At 40.4% G+C, this 21539-nt stretch overlaps 1 protein-coding gene across 1 annotated transcript in view; it reads left to right on the top strand.

Moving 5' to 3' along the window:
- The first annotated feature begins 9740 nt into the window (after positions 1–9740).
- KDM3B (lysine (K)-specific demethylase 3B) overlaps positions 9741–21539 on the top strand; it is a 42833-nt gene continuing 31034 nt past the window's right edge. The window contains exons 1-8 of the mRNA XM_010145425.1: positions 9741–9902; positions 12383–12496; positions 12886–12991; positions 14472–14596; positions 16053–16121; positions 16994–17572; positions 19692–20937; positions 21298–21499. Coding sequence (XP_010143727.1) covers positions 9858–9902; positions 12383–12496; positions 12886–12991; positions 14472–14596; positions 16053–16121; positions 16994–17572; positions 19692–20937; positions 21298–21499 — 2486 coding nt within the window. The 5' untranslated portion in view covers positions 9741–9857. The remainder of the gene's footprint in view (positions 9903–12382; positions 12497–12885; positions 12992–14471; positions 14597–16052; positions 16122–16993; positions 17573–19691; positions 20938–21297; positions 21500–21539) is intronic.

Genomic DNA, 21539 nt, shown 5'->3' with positions numbered 1-21539 from the left:
GGCAGGAAGATTCTGCAGGAATGCAAACATTTTCTAAAATAAAGTTCTTCTTAAAAAGCAAAACATAGTGATTAACATATTTGGCTCTGCCTGGTGTAACATAGACTACAATTACTGGATTCACTTCAGAGTGCGAGGGATGTAATATAACTGGCTTGGGGTACAGATCGCAGAAAGTGGTACTGTCTAACGTGCATGGCGTTGCAGGTTTTGGTTCAGTTGGTTTGATAGACTCATGTTGACTGTGCAGCCACAGGGCTGGGAGGCTGCTGTTAGATAGCAAATTTAAGTTGGATAGCACTTGATATCCATGAGAGGTGCCTGGCACAGTCATTTTCTTTGGCGTAAAAGAGGAAACCATCCAAACCAGCTTATACCTGGAAGTGTTCGTCTGCTGGACCGTTGTTGTGTCTTACTGGGTGAAGTGGAAAAAAGCAGTGCAGCACGTGGGAGACAGTAGTCCAGTACTTTATGTTCTGCTCTTAGTGAGTAAGAAAAAAACTTGATAATGAAGGCTTCAGTGGAAGAGTTCAGTCTGATGTTATTTACTCAATATAGTTGCTCGCTGCTATTAAAAAAAACCCCAGTAATGGCCCTTCCTATCTCTTGTATGTGATGCTTCACTGGACTGTTAAGCAAACAGTGTGGAGGAGGATTGCAGGAAATTAATGATGCCTTGTGCATGCTTAGTTCGAGGGACACACATTCCCTAAATGTACGCACCGTGGAGTCAGCTAGGTTGCTTGTTCTAGGGGAAACAGTGGGACTGTGTAGTGACAGTGGTGAGGCAATGTCCTGGTGCTTTGAGGAGCAGCAAGCTGCTAGAGCATCATTTGATCTTCATCTAAACTGAGCGTTTTCGGGAATGGTTTTCTTTTCTGTTTTTTTGAAGTGTGGTTTTAGGGGTTTTTTTGTTTGTTTTCTTCTTTTAAAGAGCTTATTAAACTAGGTCCTGCCTGGAACTGTCTGAAGTTTTAGGATAATTACAGGCTTTACCTATAGTGTTCTTGTTTTGCAGTTGTTTCTGATTCCCCCTATAGTTCTGTTACTTATCAATATCAAAATATTTCTCTTTCCTCCTTGGTAGAACTGAAGTAAAAAAAAAAAACAAAAGGAAAAAAAAAAAATCCCCAGAAAGGGAAATCATCATTGTGGTGTCAAATGAACAGAGTAAACAAATATTTTTCAGGTATGCTATGTTGCTATATTTGGGTACTTTAAAATCTAAATTTTACTGTAAAGATTGGCATATATTACTGTGGTGTCAGACCGTTCTTCCGAGTTCAAATGTAGTAATCACAATGCCAGCCAAGAGAGAGAAATTCTAGGAAGCTATTTTGATTCAGTAGTTGATTGAAATGGCTGTACGTCTAGTTAGTTCTGTGTTAGCCCTAACAACTTGTTTGTATAAAGAACATTCCAGAAAGGTGTCCAACATTGATTTGATTCTCCACGTCATATTGTGTTCTGCCACATTTTACTCTTAGAATCATCTGGTTGGAAGAGACCTTTAAGATCATCGAATCTTATTTGTATAAGTGATCACCTTTGAATAATAATGACACGTGTGTCCCCCCCATCTGTCTTTGTTGTCATTCCATCTGATTGCATTGGACCATCATTAATTCTACCAGTGCCATTCCTGGCACGTTTTTGTAACCTCTTTTTTCCATCTCCTCTATATAGAGGTCTTTACAGTGCCCCTGCATAGTCTCTTCATTGCTTCTGATTTGTCATTCAAGAAAATTTTCTTGCCCAAGTATTTCTAGTTGGATCTTAATCCCAGTATTGTCTTGTCTCTGTAGTGGACAGCTCAAGTAGAATTATTTGTTCTCTTTTTGGCAGAGCTTTTGTGAAGAATGTGTTATTAATTCTCCTTTCGGTCTTCTTTTTTTCTTATAAAGCAACCTAGTTTGACCACTCCAAAGTTTGCATTTTCTAGACCTTTCATCATTATCGTTTGCTTGCTTCTGCTGTTTCCTGTTGTTCTGACCCAAACTGGTCATAAATATTTTAGCAGGAGACTTGATGAGCCTGAGTAGAGAAACAATCACTTGAGGTGTGTTGTGCACTATGCTGCTGTTCATGTGTGTGTCTGTTCTTGTTTGAAACCCGGTGAGATGGCTGAAGGTAGATCACCTCACGATCCATGATAATCTGCTCACTTTTTTGCCTGTAAAGCTGATATGTGTCCTATCACTGGTTCTGCCTTTGTTCAGCACCTTGTGCTTATTTTTGTGATTGCGTCTGATCTGAGGCTGTTTCTCTGGTTTGTCAAGATGGTTTTGAATTCTGTGCCCCGTGTGCTTGCAGAGCTCTCCAACATGTGATCTTTGTGCTGAACTTTGCAATCCGGGTGTCAGTTACATGTTCAATGACTGTTCTCAAACACTTTTATTTCTGGAACTGGAACAGATTCCTATGAAGACCCTCAGTCAGATGCTTCCATTTTATCAAGGAATAGTTGATTATTGTGCTCAGCATGTAGGCAATCTTTTTCTGGTTGGAAATGTAATACAAAAGGGTTCCAAAGCCGAAATTCAAGGTATGAGACTGTATGTCTCTACGTGGAAGACCCTGGTAATCTTTCCTCAAGCAGAGGATGGCAGGGCCATTAAGTATCTAGTCTGTATCTATCCCTGAATGTTTGTAAGTAACTTCTACATGGCAAAGTTACTGCTCTTTCTTTGCAGCAAGGATCAGTGATGCTTCTTCATATTTTTCAGTGAAACCTTCCATAGTAAAGTGAGGGAAAATTGTTATTTATGTTGTATGCAACTGAAGATTATAAAAAATATATTTTAAAAAAAAAAACCTGTTAATTTAAAATGGAAAGTGAATTGCTCACATGTGTGGAATACCGCAGATGCATTGCTTCTCTGGATGCAATGCTTTGTTCTGACTACATGTACAACACCTTATAACAAAGAAATAGGCTACTAATTTCTGACTGGCAGTGCTAAAAATGTGTTTTGTGTGCCATCAGCCTAGCGGAAAAAGTTAAGTAGGATTGTGTCATCCTTGTTTCCTTTGGAAATTTTTTAATAGGCTGGCAGCTTTATCGTTGGCATTGTGTTTCCAGGTCATTAATGCATCAAAAAAAAGTAACATCGGACCAAATACCAACTCTCTTGAAACTCACGTGAACTGCTCCTTTTCTGTGTTTGAGACCCATTAAGGTCACTTTTTAATGTGTTTAACCTACACTCTTTTATGTGTTTAGTACAGTATAACATTGCTGTTTTACAGAAGTAAGAAAAGTGTGATTACTCAAGAAAATAATTTTATCAAGTCAGATTTGAGATAGACCTGTCATTTTTATAGTTTTCTTTCCATTTTCATACTGTCCTCTCTATTTTGGCTAGAGCTGCACTGAGGCTAATAATCATATGCATTCCTTGTCCTTGTTTGTAACTGATCCTTAACTGTTGAAGTAGTTGGAAGAAAGGGGTTTTTTTAAGAAGTCTAAAGTACATGAAGGCAGGTATTTTGTTAAGCTCCTGGAAAAAGAAGTTACTGTTACCTGGAACCCGTTGATTCATAAACAGATTCATCTTTACTAGAAGTTAAGTACTGTTGTACATGACAGTGCATCTTAATTGTTGACTCACATGATACCAAAGCTCATCTTCAGTCACAAAACAGAAACACTTCCGATAAATATTTGTGACCGTTTATCAGCAGCTCACTACCCCATAAGATAATGGCTTTCGCAGAGTTACGGTTTCTCTAGCTCCTGCTGTTATAATACTATTTCTGCCCTAGAGCCTGTCAAAAACAGGGTTTTTTTGTTTGTTTTGCTGAATTCTCATTGTGTTATAAGCATAGAAGAGTGCGAAGGAAAAACTATGTATATTTTTTAATTTTAGCAGTATTTAGTATCTTCACTAAATGTATAGTGTCTTAAACAGTATCAACCTTAAAGCATAACTGTTCTGTCTATTAACTGTGGCTTCTTGGTTATGTGATGAAATCTGCTTTTTGTCTGGTTTGATACAAATTATTTCAGGAGGAGGATTTTTCTCCTTAGTGTTTTTTCTCTCGTTTTCCTGGCTTTGGGAATCAGCTGTGGTAAAACACCTAGCGTGTGTGTATACGTATTTCAGATCAGGTTTTTTTGCTTCTGCTTGTAAGAAGTAGTTTGAAGCATGATTTTACTGGTTTGGAAGCTAAAAGTTTCCTAAGCATCAGTGTGTACATCATCTTTGTCTCGTGTAATGAATTCCAGAATAATATTCTGAACTGCATTAGAAAACTGCTGTAGCTTAATTTTTTTTTAATCTGATTTAATGGTGGTACTAGCTGCATGAGATCTCAGATATGTTTTCCAAGTTGAGATCTCGGTATCTACCTTCCCTTCTTTCCTCTTCCACAAGTTGACAATGTAGTTCTTTCTGCATCATGAGTAAGAGGTCATGGACCAACTTGTTACCCGGTTTTACTGGGTAGTCTGCAACAGATTCCTACCAGTACCTCCTTTCTGGGCATAAGTACTATTATTCCAATTTACAGATGGGGAAACTCAGCCAGTGAGACTAAATGGCTTGACCAAGGTCATGCAGGAAGCCTCTGATGAAGCAGGGAGTTGAACCTGGGTCTCTGGCTACTCTCTAGCAACTGATGGACCATCCTTCCTTTCAAAACTAGGTAAAATTTAAGACCATTTTAAGGGATATTTTTGAACTTGGATTTTTTGCCATCTTCTGCTTTTTATAATATTTTAAACCCCGAAATGTAAAGATTTTATAGTTTTTCGTAGATGGCATCTACATTAGACCTTTGTGCAAATTCTAATGCAATAAGCTGCAGTATTTTTTCTGTGTTAAATCATGTGTGGAGCCTGTGTGTCATGTGATGAAAAAGACCGCTATATTTGTCTTATCTACTCTACGGCCTTCCTGTTGTTGGAGCTTTTATAGTGGAACTGATGTCAGAAGACTTGAGGGGAAGCTCCATTTGAATCAGGCCGTAGTTCTCTGTAATGTATTAAGGCCTGAATGTTAGGGTAGTAGTTAGACAAGAACGTGTCTCCTGGAAAAAACACTTCAGCCTGTCTTGGTATATTGGAATCAGCAGAGCCAACAGCTCTGCTTTCTAGTGTCGCTTTTTACTGGGATAGGAAAAAACCCTCTGTTTTTTGTGTTTAGAAAAAACCCTGGTTTTGTAGATCAAAAAAAAACCCCGGTCAACCAAAACATAAAAATCTTTGTTGTTTGCAGTTAGATACTGCTTAGGGAAGGCATTTTTCCCTGTAGGAGAACTTGGAAAATCCTGTAGGTGCATTTTTTTATGTGATACAGATGTACCTGCACTAATCATGGATCTAGTTGCCACTATCTATACCACTTTTGAAAGCATTGGTACTGACAAAGCACCATTGCTGTTCTTATCAATGGCTTGTCCAAGCTGATTGTGGGCAGAGTTAGGAGGGTCAGCAGAAGATGCTGTTGGTAGCTGTATCCCTCTGAGTCGTAGGGCCGTTGATACATTTGAAAGGTAATTTATTCTGATGTAGCCAGGGCTTTAGCATACAAACGTTTCCCTCTTCACTCAAGCTACATGATTTTCAAATTAAGATTAAAAAAAAGACCACAGGAAATTGTCAGTTATAATACAGCCACTTTGCTTAAGCCTTCTGGGTTTTTCAACAAAGGTAGAACGTTTGCCACTTTAAATATCAGGAGGAAATACTTTTATTCACTCTCAAGTCTGTCTCATCTGTCCTTTCCTTGCTTTAGGCATTTCTTTCAGGATTCCTTTAGTGTTTTTCTCATAGAAACTAGGGTTATTGGGCCCTCAGTTCATGAATATGCTGTTGTTATTTTCTGTAGTAGTACAAAGCAGTATATGCACAAATACTCGGTGTGCTGTGCAAGTCAGCATCTGCTTGTGCATGCAGTATGCAAAGTGATTTCTGTTGTGCATTCTTGAAACAAACTGGGAACATTGCTGTTAATATTGAGGCTTTCATCCTCTTTGTTGCTGTGTGATCTGCTGGAAACAGTACTGACAATATCGTGTGTGGTGTTGCATGAATCTGGAACTGCTGCCCTGTGTATCTGTGTGTAGAAAAATACTCTTGTGGGGAATCGACTTAGAATTAGTAACACCTTTTTTAATGGTCAAAGTTTGGCAGGACTCTATTGCTTATGTTCATTATACAAAGATGGAAGAAGACTGAATATTGAACGTAAAGCATGTAAAGCAAACTTGCCATGATTTCCCTGTTTTACAGGAGAGAGATGATATTGATGTCAGTCTTTTTTCTCCTTTTGACATAGTTTATGGGTCTGGGGTATTAGGAAACTATAAGGTCTCTTTTCTGAGTTAAGCGATGGAATAGAATAGTTCAGTTGGAAGAGATCTACAATGATCATCTAGCCTGACCATTTCAAGGCTGATCAAAAGTTGAAGCATGTTGTTGAGGGCATTGTCCAAATGCCTCTTGAACACTGATAGGCTTGGGACATTGAGCACCTACCTACGAAACCTGTCCCAATGTTTGACCGCCTTCTCTGTAAAGAAATGGTTTCTCATGTCCAGTCTGAACCTCTCTTGATGCAGCTTTGAGCCATTCTCATGCGTTCCTGTCCCTGAATTCCAGGGAGGAGAGCTCAGCACCTCCCTCCCTCTCCATGTCCCATACTCGGGAAGCTGCAAGGAGCGCTGATGTTGCCCCTCAGCCTCCTCTCCGAACTAGACAAACCAGGAGTCCTCAGACGCTCCTCACAGGCCGTTCCTTGCAGCTCTGTCATCAGCTTTGCCCTCCTCTGAACACATTCAAGGACCTTCACATCCTCGTGGGGCCCAGCACTGCACACAGTGTGCAAGGCGAGGCTGCACCAACACTAAATCCAGCAGGACAATGCCATCTCTTGACCAGCTGGTCATGCTGTGTTTGATGGGCTGCAGGATGCCGTTTGTCCTCTTGGTGCCAGGGCATGTGGCTGGCTCCTATTGAGCTGCTGAGCAGCACCCCCAGGTCCTTCTCTGCTCTCTAGCTGCTCTGTTCGCAGTTTGTACTTGTGTCTGGCATTGCTCTGCCTCTGGTGCAGAATGCAGCATTTGTTCTTCTTACTTTTCAGCTGCTGAGGATTGCCCAGTGCTCCAGTCTACCTAGATCCCTTTGCAAGGCCTCTTGTCCCTTGAGAGAGTCAGTAGCACCTGCCTGTTTGGTACCATCAGCAAACTTGCTAATGGTGCTTTCAACTCCAGCACCCAGATCACTTATAAAAATGTTGAACAGCGCTGGCCCTAGCGTTGAGCCCTGAGGAACACCGCTGGTGACTGGTCGCCAGCTGGGTGTAGCCCCGTTCACTACAAGCCTTTGAGCCCTGCCATCCAGCTGATTCTTCACCCAGCATACCTTTAGCTTGTCCAGAAGGATGCAGTGAGGGACAGTATCTAAAGCCTTACTACAGTCCAGAAAAACAGCATGCACCGCTGTCCTTTTTATCCACTGGATGGGTGATCTTGTTGCAGAAGGAGATTGAAGAAAGCAGAACTTTTGAACCCCCTTGTGAACCCGTGTTGACTGTGCCTGATGATTGCATTGGCCTTTAAATGTCTTCCAGTAGCACCCTGTGTGATTTTCATAATTTTTCCAGGTGCTGAGGTCTCTAGGTTCCTGGGTCTTTCCTCATGCGCTTCTTGTAAACTGGAATAATGCTGACTACCATCCAGTCAGTGAGGACCTCTCCAGACTGCCAAGACCTTTGGTAGAGGATTGAAAGGGGTCCTGCTGCAACATTTGCTAGGATGTTACGGGTGGTATTGCTGGTGCATTGTCTATGATGGGTACATGGTATTTTACAGAGTATTTAGTGATCCTCTTAAACAAAAGTGGAACACGTATCTTGAAGTTCATCACAGTATTTCTTGTGGTTTGAGGTTTTTTTAAAGCATTTTAAAGTAATGTGTTAAATTTGCAGCTAAAAGTACAGCTGTTCCACTTCGCTTTATAATGATTTATAGAAATATGAGGTGTCTTATTGGTTAAGACTGGAAGAAATTTTCTTATAGTCTTACTTTATGTGCGTCATAAGGTAAACTGACATGTTTAAGTCTTGTGCGAATTAATAAATTAAAAATAAACCTAATAGATATCCTTATTTATTTGGGACAGAGAGGTAAGCTGCTCGCTATTGCTTGTTAAGATAGAATTTGTCTGTCTTTAGTGATCCCTGGCAACTAGTTTAAGGGGACATGCTAGTGAGAGGTCTTGTCTGTGTAGTTACTTAGAAAATCTCCCCTTTTCATCAAATTCTTAAATATCTTGCAAAAAGGCATATATTCCAAAGTCAGCAGTATTCTAGTAGTTCTTTTTGACAACCTTCAGTCAGAAACTTTTATGGAAAGAGATCATAACAAGACAAATACCTCTAATACTGTACATATAAACAAATAATTCCATTTTGTTATTCTTGTGTGACAGTCCTCTCTTTATGTCACATGCTGCTGTCAAAGTAGCACAAATACAATTACTAAGAAAGGTACAGGCCCACTGAAAGAGAAAATATGTTCAGTCCAATTTCCACTATATTGCTGAAATTTGCTGAATTGAAGGAAGGGTATCTTGAAGTTCCAGCCTTCATTCTTTGCAGGGCAGCTTAGTCTTAAGCAGTAATGGAGATCAAGAATTATTAAGGAGAGTTGCTTCGTATTCTCTCCCTGTCCCCTTGGAGTTTGAGCTTTTGATGCTGGGGGAAGAGGAGCCTGTGAGCAGTTTCTAATACCTCTTTTAACAAGGATTGCTGGTAAAGCAGTGAGCTGTCTCTCTGTGGTTAGTGCCCTGTTACCCCCAGTCATCTTGAAATTCTTACAAAACTCTGTTTTGACTGCCCGGCTTAAGGTGTTTCTTAACTGATTAGGAATTTCTTGCTGTTAATCTGACACATTTGATTATATTTGTGTAGTATCTAAGTTCTATAGATGAAAGATTGTAAGGAGACTGACTGTTTTAACATTTGATAGCCCTAATTGTTAGGATGTGGAATGAGACTTGTAACCCGCATTCCTGTTCTTAGCTTTCTTGCCATGTACTTTCCTATGGCTTTAACATTTGTCCTTTGTGGCAGAGGAAAAAAGAGGATAATATCTCAGAGTAGTGATTTAAAATTGGAGTGTAGTTTATATTGCCACACTTGTAAATAAGGTAATGGAAAAAATGGTAAGTATTTGTGGTTCATCTCATGCCATCCAAAATATTTGCTTTTGGTTCAGGGAGTTTAATAATGTACAAGGCAACACAGAACTTACGATTTAGAGTGGATTTCACAAACACAAACTTCGTGGCTGAAGGATTTAATTCTGTGAATGTCTGTTAACCATACAGATACAGGCTGTCTGGGAAGTGCCGAGTAAGTGTCAAAATTCTCTAAAAAGTCCCAATGTAAAAGAGGCTTGCATTGGGTCATCAGCTGTATTTTTGGGATGAGCAATTTTCACATCTTTACTTTTCTATGGGGAGATGCGGCATCTGGAGCCAGTGATGTGCCTGTGGGGATAAACAGCTTTTCGTAGGTTAGTAATTGCTGTGAGTTGGATTCCTCTTGCTTCTGTAATGTTCGATAGCTATGTAGATGTGATGTTCTCAGTGTTATCATTACCATACTTAAACTGATTTTTCTGATTAAAGCTGCCATCTGCTTGTCTATAGGGATTGTAGGACTCTGTTTTCTTCTATTTGGTTTCTGAAAAGAGCTGAAATGCCTTCTGACTTTTTGTTTAATCAGATCTTTGTGGAGTTCGATGGCTGTAACTGGAAGCAACACGCCTGGGTAAAAGTCCATGCTGAAGAAGTCATAGTGCTGTTGCTGGAAGGATCATTGGTTTGGGCACCTCGAAATGATCCAGTTATGCTTCAGGGGACTCGAGTCTCACTGGCACAGTGGCCTGCACTGGTGAGTGTTTGACCAAAAGCTCTCTTATCCTCAGAGATTTGCATCAACTCTACTGTGAAACACAAGGCTTGGATATCGTACAGGGCATCATTTTGCAGGTAACGAAAATTGCTGGGTTGATTTTTTTTTTTTTAATGGTAAATAGGAGAGCAGTTAACTGGGAATTGTAGGGCATCATTTTGCAGGAAAGAAAAATTGTGGGGTTGTTTTTTTTTTTTTTAATGGTAAATAGGAGAGCAGTTAACTGGGAATTGTAGTGCCTTTAGAAAGGCATCTGTGAGGCAGTGTGCTTCCCAGTTCCTGCCCCAGAAATTGAAAGCCATTACCTCACAAAAATGAGATACTGTTTACCAGTGGGTCTCTGAAGAAATGTGGTACATATCTGAGAAGATCTTTTTCCTCTGTTGTAGAACTTTGAGCATGTTAGGCTTTTCTGAATTGTGAGAATAAGCCTTTTGGTCTTACTGTGGACTCTCTAGAGCTCTGTATGGTAAAGGTTGCTGCGTCATTTTAAGAGGTATTCCTGAAGGTGCTTTTGGGGAAGAGAACAGACTGTGGGCAGTGCCTGACCTATAAGCCGTAAGTGGTCAGTCCTAATCTAAACAAAAAATTTTACTTCAGTGGCGGCGTCAGCATTAACTAACATGACATGCAATTTTTTTCTCCTGTTTCTTAAAGTGATTATCCATATTCTTGTTTATGTGGCAGTTACATGTCGTGACAATTGAGACCAAAGCCAATATGTTTGAGCTAGTATATACTCATTCCACAAATATCCTGATGAGTGGTATGTAGTGAAGAGCATTCCTTACTTCTGAAGAGGAAAGATCACTGTATGTGAGAATCCTACCCTTGTTTTCATGCTAGTGTTTATTATTTTGCCATGCTTTTGTTTCTTTTCTCCTCCTGCAGTCTCTGAACTGCTTGGGATCGTGCTCTCTGGTTTTTAATACTACGTGTTGTACATGGGCACAGTGAAATACTTTTCCTAGTCAAGGACCTTGTGCCTTGCTAGAATCTGAATTTAGTGTTTTAAATGGACACTTGGTCTCAAAGCAACAAGTCCAGCACTGCATCCTTCTCTGAGGATAGTTGTCTTAAGGCAGAAGCAAACCAGGCCTTTACAGCAGACGTTCTGTATATAGTGTTTTATCTGTTGGTGCAGTTCTCCTTTCAGTGTATTTCCATCTTGTCTCCAAGAGCGAACTCCAGTTTAATTTCATCTGAGAAACCGTGTTTATACATGATTGATTTTTTTTTTTCAGATGATTCCCAAATATCTTGATATATGAGCGATCTGGGGGTGTTACTACAGTCCACACACAGATTGTGTAATTAATTGTGTCAGAACCTGTTAGAGGACTGCTGGAAGCAAATATGGGTCCACTAAGATCCCAGATAATTTTCATTGTAACTCAAGCTACATCTGTAGGCTTGCTGCTGAAAAAATGTTTCCTTCCCTGTGCTGTGGACAGCCAAGTGAGCATTCAAACTTTCGCTGAATACTAGAGGCCACCACAAATAACTGCATGGGAATACAGACTGGAGTTAGCCAAAGCACCAGAGCGCATGTGTATGCAATGTACACAATTCTGGGAAGCCTACTACTTAGCATTACAAAGTGGGTGATATTTTTGGGAGGCAGATCGTGATGTTGGTTTTGTTTTTTATTTTTTTGAGCTGTATCACTTAAGAATGTGTATTCATCTTCCATTGTCTCTTGTAGTCCTGTTCGCTTTTAGGAAATATTTTCCCAGCTTATGTAAAACTAAATTTTGTATCCATGCTGAGAATGGAGTGTGAACAAACTTGGTGGGAGCTATTAAAGGAAAAATGTCATGAATACTTGCATGTTAAAACCATCCAAGTGTGAGCGTAAGACAGATAACACATTTCAAAGACTCCAATGGCGGATAACTTCCATCAGCAGGTTATCACTCTGATCCTGCTAGGTGTTTTTAGTGATTTGTCCCACAGTTTTACTATCAGTAGTACACCTGTTACGAACTCCAATTTTGTACAAAACACTAGCAAGAAAAGCTCCCTTTTCATAATATGCCTATAAATTACTTACGCCTGACTTCTGCATGGGAATAAAAATGCTCAGGAAGCTATTAACTGCAATATGTATGATAATTTGAACCAGTAACCAAAGCTTTTTTTTAACTTGAGCATCAGAAGGTGCTTACCCACGAAAAAACGAATACCACAAAAAGGTGTTTTCAGTTCTGCTTTAAGTTCCAATGAAGAAGCAGAGCCAAGTTTCTGTAATTCCTTCTTGTAAGGTGCCACACTTGCAAGAATTATTGGCTTAGACGTGAGTAATAATTTGCATTAAAACTCAGGCACTAGGTGGTGCAAGTTGAAAAATTAAACTTTTTATTCTTTGTAATACTTAAATAGCATGTGAAAAACAATTGTTGGCCTGTATTTGTGCTCGGTAATTTTTATAACCTTTGGGGTTTTTTTGTTCGTCACAGACCTTCACTCCTCTAGTAGATAAACTGGGTTTAGGCTCTGTGGTCCCAGTGGAGTTTCTTCTGGACAGACATTTACGTTTCCTGTCTGATGCCAGTGGATTACGTTTGTTTCAGGTATTTGAACTGTGTTCAGTTAAAGTGCAAATTGAACTTTGTGCTGTGCTTGTCAGATTAATATATTTTTTCATTGTTACACTTCCTCCTTTCACCACCCCGTCATGTATTTGAGTTTGTTTCCCTGCTTTTCCAGGTGCTTACACTAACCTCCATCTGCATTTGAAAAGCATCGCATAGCTCATAATTTCAATGGAAATTTTGCAACACCTTTGCATGGCTTGTCCTTTTTTTTTCCCTCCTGGCATGTTCAGAAATGTTAGTCTTAAATTTTACTGTCTTTCGGTTTGTCAGTCTGTGAGAGCAGTCCAAGAAGAGCTGTCCTTTAAAAATTAACAATTCTGTTATCTTAAAGACTACACTTTTATGTTTAACATTGTTGTTGGCAGATGGGAACAGAGAGTCAAAATCAGATTCTGCAGGAACAGCCTTCGCTAAGAGAATCTGTCAATGCGTTGATCAGTGACCAGAAGCTTCAGGAGATATTTAGTAGAGGTGAGCCGGTGTTTTTCTATCTCAGTTTCTTTGTTGTGGAACAGTTAAGACTATACTGGGATTTGTGAAGGTGAATAATAATAGTATCTGTTAGTTACAGAAAATTGACCTTCCAAACCAGCATTGTTTTGTAACAATTTCCTTTACAAGGAAGCATTGTTTTGTCACTGATACAGGTAAGCGGTTGCTGAGATACAACCGTAAATACCTGCAGGGAATGATCACTGAAAATATAGTTAAAGTAGGACAACATATTATTGATAACATTCACGTATTTACAACTTCCCTTAAGTTTTAGGTTTGAATTTTTAAAGTTTTGGTCCTGTTCTGTGGTTCTGTTCTGTAATTATGCAGATTTAGAAGTGGAGTTACTCTGTAGTTGTCGATCTTAAAAAAAAATTTGTTATGACAAATTCAAATTTTGGCATTCTGAAAATCAGTGCATGAGTTGTGTGGCCGTGGTTGCTCAGCATGGAGTCAATACACAATCCAGATGACAGTTAAGGTATTAGAGTTAGGCCTGATTGCAGGTATGTTGTCAGATAAGTCCTCCAGTTCAAGTGCTTAAACGATTTTCTATCCAGAGTTTGGGTTCATGGGTCCGGTTGCCACAGAGGTAGGCCACTGTATTATATTTGAAGGACTATGTAATTCTTAAAGGGGATTTGGTGCCTTTTGGTTAAATAAAATATTTATTGAGAAAAATGCCACAAGGTCAGTACTTCTTACATGAGCAAGTAGCTTCAGAGTTGACCACTTTGGGGCCTTCTGAAGCACCTAATTCTGCTTGTATCAGAAGCAGGTTGTTGGATCATGGGGATTTTGATGATCTGATATTAACAGGTTTTTTTTGTCTGGACTTATGGTAGAAGGAAAACTGTACATGCTGATGTGGATAGTGAGGGCAGGGTCGGAGGAAACCTTACTGTAGGTCATCCATTACCCATGTCAAAGAACTAAGACTGGTTTAGAGATGTTGGGTATTTGCAATTATATTAAATTTTCCACAGTTCCAAATATGTTTCTATTCTGAACTGCATGCAGTTTATACTGGGGTTTGATGCATCTGGTCTGAGTCAGAATGCTGTGACTGTCCACTGGAATGATGCTTCATAATTACTGACCTCTAGGTTAGAAAGCAAAAGAGTTTAGTTAGCAAGGAGCCCCTGACCAGCTTGATTTTTGTCCAGGGAGTGAGTTTATTTTGATCTTTCACTTTTTTGTTTTTCCTTGTAACTGTATTGATTTTGTCTTTACAATAGCTTTGAGTTACAGCAGTGAGGGTTATTGATTTCTTGCAACAAAATGCTTGGTTTACGCAGGATTTGCAGTAGAAGCCCTAGTGTTTTCATTTCTTTCCACTTGAAAGATGACACTTCAAGCCCTAATTATGTGCACAGAACCCTTTTTTTGTTGTATGACTTAACTAGTATGACAAAAAGCTTGTCTGGAAAATGTACTCAAAGTACTTCTTTTCCAGGTCGTTACAGTGTCCAAGGCCAAAGAGTTAAGGTTTACCAACCAGAGGATGAAAATAGCTGGCTCTGTGGTATTGTGAGCCATCAAGACCCAATAACTCGTCTTATGGAGGTGTCAGTGACTGAGGTAAAAATATGAAGCACTGCTTCGGTGTTCCTAAAATACCATTCCTCAATACCTTGCAGAGTGTGACAGCTTCAGCAAAACTTGTACTTTTGGTTCTTTGTTATTTGCTTTAGAAGATGAGTAGTTGTCCATGTTGTGATTCACAGATTTTTTTTTTTTTCTATTGTGGTGGCTTTCCACAACAAACGATGATACACAGCCCACTTCTGTAAAATAAGCTATTAGAATTTCTTTGGAAATGCGTGCTGTGTGAAAGAATATTGGAAGTGACTTTTTGGATGGGAGAGCTTGCTGGTGTACAGAGAACTACCTTCTGGGTCTGTTATGCTGTGGTCTTCCTGTGACCTCTCTCAGCTTCTGTCTGACAGGCTGCACAAGTGGTTTGAACTAAGTGTAGCATAGAAGATGAAGTCTTAATCTAAACAAAACCGATTGATGTATTTTAGCTTCGACTGTTTATTTTTGCCCTGTTGCTATCAATAAACCTTGTAAGTGGTGTAAACTGCACAGAAAATCTGTGCACTGGTAAAGATACCTGGTTTGTATTATATGGTTCTGTGTAGTCTGACAGGCCGTCAAGTCTTAACAGCAGCCTGCTCTTAATGGCTTTCTTCTTCAGGAGCAGCTAGGAGCAGGTCTGTGATGCTGTGTGTAAATTACTGTAGCAACAGCAGCAGCACTCTTGGTTTTTTGTGTCCCCTCCAATGCCCCCCACTCCCATAACAGAAAAGTGTTCTTTTTCATGTGCAGTAAAATACGTGTTCAGAATGAATGCACTGAACATGTCCAGTGAGTCCTGTGTACACATGGAGTAATCCTGCGCTCTGACTACTAGATATATTGCTGGTGCATAGGAAAACTACGCTATGTGTGGTAAATTCGTATAGTACTTTGGAGAGGCGTTGAAATTGTGGGGTATACGCTTTCAGCAGGTACATGCTGGGAAGCACCCGACTTACTGCCTGCCTGCTGTGAAATAAGAAGGTAACCTCCAAGCACAGTTAAAGAGATTGATTATTTATTGCTCCTTTTGAGGAGGCGCTGATGAGGATAGTTAGTGTAAATTACGTCCTTCCTTCCAGTAGTCGTCTTTTCTACATCTAGCAGGGTGAATATGCAGAAGGCTAGAACAATACCAAATCAATTTAAGAGCAGCTGTGTTTGGAATGAGTGCCTCTGGAGATGCTCAATAAAACAAATACACAAGGAGACAGTGGTAGGAATCAAATCTGAAACTTTCTGAAATAGCAAAGGAGCAAAAGGATCAAAGGTAAACTAGAAGGCTGTAGTGTTACGAAGGAAGCAGAACAGCAAGAAGAGGCAAATGGGAGAGGGGCTGCAGAGTAACCCTGTGTTTAAAGTCTCTTATGTTCATAATATATACTCTGAATTAAAAACTAACCTCCTTTTTTTTTTTCCCTCTTACCTCTTCAATGCCAATCTCTATAAAAATCAGAGTGGTGAAATACGGTCGGTGGATCCTCGACTGATTCATGTGGTGATGGATAACACTTCTCCAAGTGAGGTACTACAACAATCCAGGTCTTGTATATACAGTGTGAAAAATGTGGAAACAACTGAAAACTGATGCTGTGTTTACTGTGGGGTTTTGATAATGTAGTCAGAAGTGGAAATTTTCTTTTCCACTTTGAGAGATGGTCATAACTTTTTTAAACAATCCTCTCTTTGTTCAGGCCTGTTTTACTAAGTTCAGCATGGGTCTTCAGATGTGTGTCGATAAACATGGTGGCCTTGCTCCTTTTTTGTTAGTTATAATGCCTCTGTGCCTGCTGCCTTTTTGTAGTGGAATCACTCTGTGCTTCTACACAGACCTTTTTAGGCATTTCTAAAAATTACCATCTGGCTTCTCTGAAGCAGGCTTGTATGCTTGTAGCATTTCATTGCTTCAGTTGAGAGGTTCCATGATAACATTTGCACCTGTATTTTTTACCTTGGGCTAAAGGACAAGCTGTATCTCCTGTAGTTAAATATTGTAGCCTTTGGGTTGTGGACAGAAAGTGTGGCCTTTAAAAGAATTGTGGGGATTAGGCTTATAGCAAAAATTACTGTGCAGATAATTGCCATACACTAGCAAGAATTACGTTGAAATGTGGCCCTGTGCCGCATTTCCGCAAAATCTGCCGTGATATGGTACATGCTACAGCAAAGCAACTCACCCAGAAGTCTTACTGTGAAGATCCCATTCTAGTACAGAACAGACAAGGCTGCACTTAGGCTTGTGTTCTGTCTTCGCATAGTATATTCCCTTGGATGTCTCTGATGAAATGTTCCTGAGCTTAAGAACAGGGTAATGTATTCTGTTCTAACAGAAAAGTGTTCTTTGAACAGATCCTGTGATTGTTCTGTGTAGTGATCGCATGGTTTTGTCTATTACAGGGAGGGGGACTAAAAGCAGCTAAATCATCTAAGGGGAAAAAGAAGAAAGAAAGTCTGGAGGGAAAGGATGGACGGAGGAGGAAAAATGCTTCAGATTCTGGGTGCGATCCTGCAACAAAGAAACTAAAGGAGAGGGGTGAGGTGGATAGCAATGGTAGTGAAGGAGGTGAGGCAAGCAGAAGTCCTTGGAAAGGAGGCTCCAATAGCGAAACAGGACTCGATCCAAGGGCCAAACAGTTGCCTTCATTCATTCCTCAGATTAATCGCAATATTCGCTTTGCCACTTACACCAAAGAGAATGGCCGAACGCTGGTAGTCCAAGATGAGCCGGTTGGTGGTGACACACCATTATCCTTCACTCCATTTTCCTCTGGGACTGGACAGGGGTTACTAGTCGGATCAGGATGTAAAGAGGTGGGAAAATCACTGGAACAGGTTGGCCAAGGCACGGTGACTTCTGCAGCTGCAGTTACTACAGCTGCTTTGACACCAACAACTGTGAGAATCTCTGATACCAGTTTGCCAGCTGTTACTGGACAGGAGAAACTGAAAGCAGGCCGACCACAAGCCCAGGGAGAGGTGAGTAGCTCATGATCCGGCATATTCAAGGAAGACATAGATATTTGCATCAGATGCTCTGTAGCATATTCCTGTTACAAAGTGTATCCATGAAATTGAGAACTGCTTTTGCTCTAATGAATCCCTTCCCAAAGGAAATCTTTCTGTTATCTGATCTGATAGGAATGAATTCAAAATTAAGATGGTTGGAGGAGTTTCAGGAAACAACTTTTTAGCACTCTGACCTTTATTCAGCCTTAATCTGAGAACTGCAGCCTTACAGTTACTTTAAGCACTGTACTTAATATAATTAGTTTTGTTGTGTCATATTGACGATAAGCTACTTAATGTCTTTAGTCTTTATATAAACAAATAGGCAGGAGAATGTGCACGGAGTTAAACTTTTTAAGTTACTTTTAAAAAGCCTCAAAACCAGAAAAGCAATGAGGCTACAATTAAAGGACCTTTTATAGATGCTCAACCTGTCTGTTACAGCTAAGATATCTCGATAGTAGAAAAATGAGCCTGTCATACCGTATACTATCTAGGGCTGAAAGCAAAGAAATAATTAAAACATTTGAGGTAGGTACCTTTAGAATAAATTTTAATAAAGCGTTCAGTCTGGAAGCAACTTAAAGACCTTTTAGTTATGTCTTTGATTTCAAGGGGAAAAGGAAGAAAGTAGAAGGGAAACCCTTTTAAAAACAAAACAGAACACTTCTGAATCGAAGGCCTGTAAGAACAAAACCAAAACCCGACCTCAGTAAGTACAGCAAAATTTAAGAAACTCTTCCTTAACCACTTATCGGTGGTTATAAACAAGAACTCTAATTATACTGAGAAAATTTGGTTCCAGCTCTCCTGGAGAGCTCTCACCCCAACCCCAAACCTGAGTTCAGAATTTGCAGGTAGACCAGTAGTCCACTTCAAACTGTATTTTCTGTGAGGGAGAAAAACTGACATAAATCAGTAAGAGTGCTGTACGTAGTTCACCTGTGTTACTGCTACAGCCTGTTCACTTTATCATAGTGTGATTTGATGTCCAGCCTACTTGAGCTGGGTCTGTATTCCTATTCGTATGCTTCTTAAAACTGTTAGAACTCAGTCTGTGAAAATTACTTTGGCTCTAAAAAAAAATCTGAAATTCTAATACCTGAAAGAATTGTCATGGGAATGTGAATACGTTACTGAAGTCATTATAGCTGGAGGCTGAAAATGGAACAAGCTAAACGTTAGTTTGCAGTATAGTGGGTGTGCTGTGACACTAGTGACCAGGAGAATGTGGTTGTATTTAATATGGCCTTGGACTAGAAGTGCATTAGTCACGAGTATTCCTCATGAGCAGATTTCTAAGTGGAAACTCAGAGGAATCTGAGTTAGTCACAGAATATAATCAGTTACGGTAGGACTGTGAGAACTGGAAAATCTGAATAAGTATGAATTGAGAGAGAGCAAGTTAATATTCCATATCACTATTAGTAGAAATCTGCAAGTCAGAAAACTTTTCAGTAGTTGGAGATAATAAAAATTAAGCCCTTACCTCTACTGAGTAATGCCCTGGAAGGCATCATGCCTTAAACATCTAACTGTAAGCAGGTGTGGCTTGCTGTGACCAGGAACAGCTTGTTCACTAACTGCTAGAGGGCTTTCTTTGTTTAATTAACTGTGCAAACTAAGTTAATTATTTCAAGGGTTAAGTAGGAGAAGCTTACCAGGATGATCTTGGGGGAGGATGACAGATGGGAGATGATTGAAAAGCAGTTTCAATTAAGGTTCCCTTCTTGCTGATTTGAAATAAATTCAGCAGTTGAAATAAATTGCTTTTCTATGAATTACTTCACCTTGTCTTGTCTCACTTTTGTTCTAAAGCATGATAGGATGTTAAGTGGTCATTTTCTCCCTGTGTCTGTAGTATGTAGCAGTCACCATTGGCTCATTAGTTTCGATAGCTCGTAGGTAGGAGAATTAGTCTAGCAGAATCTTTAAAGAAGTTTCTTCATTGTTTCTTCAGTAATTCTGCTGAAAGTTTCTATTACAGGTAGATAAGTAGAATGCTAGTTGTATAATTAGATGAACCGAAGTATTGCTGAATCAAAATGAGAATCCTTTAATAGGCTAATGCTTTTTAATTTTGTTTCAGAATTCCCGAAATTCACTTTTGGCTTCTACTGGATTTGGAGTCTCTCTTCCAAGCGCTTCCCAGTCCTTGGTGTTTGGGGGTGGAAGGAGCCAATCAAATGGAGTGGTAACTCCAGAAAGCAAGCCTTCTGGATTTCCTTTTGGCTGTAGTAGTGGACAAGAGGCTCAGAAAGATTCTGATCTGTCCAAGAACTTGTTTTTTCAATGCATGTCCCAAAATTTACCTTCTAGTAACTACTTCACAGTGATTTCAGAGACCTTGACTGAAGATGGCTCTAGTCGGGACTCATTCAAGCAATGTACAGAGAGTGTGGGTGCTGGGATCTGTAAAGGTAAAATCCTTTCAACGGACACTAAACCAGGAACCCAGTCTGGCAGCTCTGTGGAGCGGAAGCTGCCTGTGGAATCTATGCCTACCCTTACTCCAGCGTTTTCCCGAAGTCTCTTGAATACTCGTCCCCCAGATAGTCATGAAAACCTATTTTTACAGCCCCCAAAGCTCTCAAGAGAGGAACCCTCAAACCCTTTCCTGGCATTTGCTGAGAAAGCAGAACTTAGTCCTTTCAGTGGCTTTGCATCTTCATCTCAGGCAGGGGTTTCTACTCCCTCTACACCTGTGGGTCATAAGGCCACTTCTGGCTGGCCAGAATCACTCACCTCTACAGACTCTTCTCTAGCTAAGAAGAAAACCTTGTTTATAACAACTGACTCCTCAAAGATGATCTCCAGTACTCCTGGTTCAACAGTTGCTACTGGTGTTCAGAGCCCTTCCACTGTAGGGAATGGCCGTTCCAGCTCGCCAACCAGCAACTTGACACAACCTATTGAAATGCCCACACTTTCCTCCAGCCCAACAGAAGAAAAACCAGCTGTTGGGCCTGGGCAGCAGGACAATCCTCTTCTGAAAACTTTTTCTAATGTGTTTGGCAGACATGCACCTGGCTTTTTCTCTTCACAGGCAGAGTTTCTACAGGAGAACAAAGCCCCTTTTGAAGCTGTGAAAAGGTTCTCTCTAGATGAGCGAAGCTTGACATCCAAACAGGACTCAGACTCTAGTACAAATAGTGACTTGTCAGATTTGAGTGACTCTGAAGACCAGTTGCAGGCCAAGGCTTGTATGAAGGGAATCCCAGACCACTTGATGGCAAAGCTGGGCCCCAATGCAGAGCGCAATGCTGAATTGCTGCTGGGGAAAGGAAAAGGGAAGCAAGCCCCAAAGGGCCGGCCTCGCACAGCTCCCTTAAAAGGTGATGACTTGAATGCAGGGTGTCTTGGGAGCACAAGGAGGTGGGACACTGGGATATCTCTGTGTGATGAACTGTGTGAACTAAGCGCAGGTGTAAACTGTGTTTATACTCGGTAGGCAGCAGCCAGGGTATTTACAAGGCTAAAGCTTAATGCCTCTTGTATGTAAATTATGTTCATTGTGAGAAATGTTTAAGCATATATTTGCCAGGACAAAGGTGTGGTATGCTGCAGACGTGAGCAGTCTCATTGGTTTTGCACGGGTGTGAGCATACAGATCTCTGAAAATAGTTATTGGGGCCAGTATCCTTTCACCGTTGCAGTTAACCAATGGATTTTTACTTCTGCTTTACCTCATGCAGTTGGCCAGTCTGTGCTGAAAGATATGAGTAAGGTGAGGAAGCTGAAGCAGTCAGGTGAGCCTTTTCTCCAGGATGGCTCTTGCATCAATGTAGCTCCACATCTGCACAAATGCCGGGAGTGCCGTCTGGAGCGGTACCGCAAATTTAAGGAGCAAGAGCAAGATGACTCAACTGTGGCATGTCGCTTCTTCCATTTCCGGAGGTGCTCAAATTCTTCCTTCCTTTATACATACTCTATGCGT

The sequence above is a fragment of the Buceros rhinoceros genome, unplaced genomic scaffold (assembly GCF_000710305.1).
Source record: "Buceros rhinoceros silvestris isolate BGI_N320 unplaced genomic scaffold, ASM71030v1 scaffold17911, whole genome shotgun sequence".
In the NCBI taxonomy this organism is placed as follows: Eukaryota; Metazoa; Chordata; class Aves; order Bucerotiformes; family Bucerotidae; genus Buceros; species Buceros rhinoceros.
This window is presented reverse-complemented; position numbering and strand designations above follow the sequence as displayed.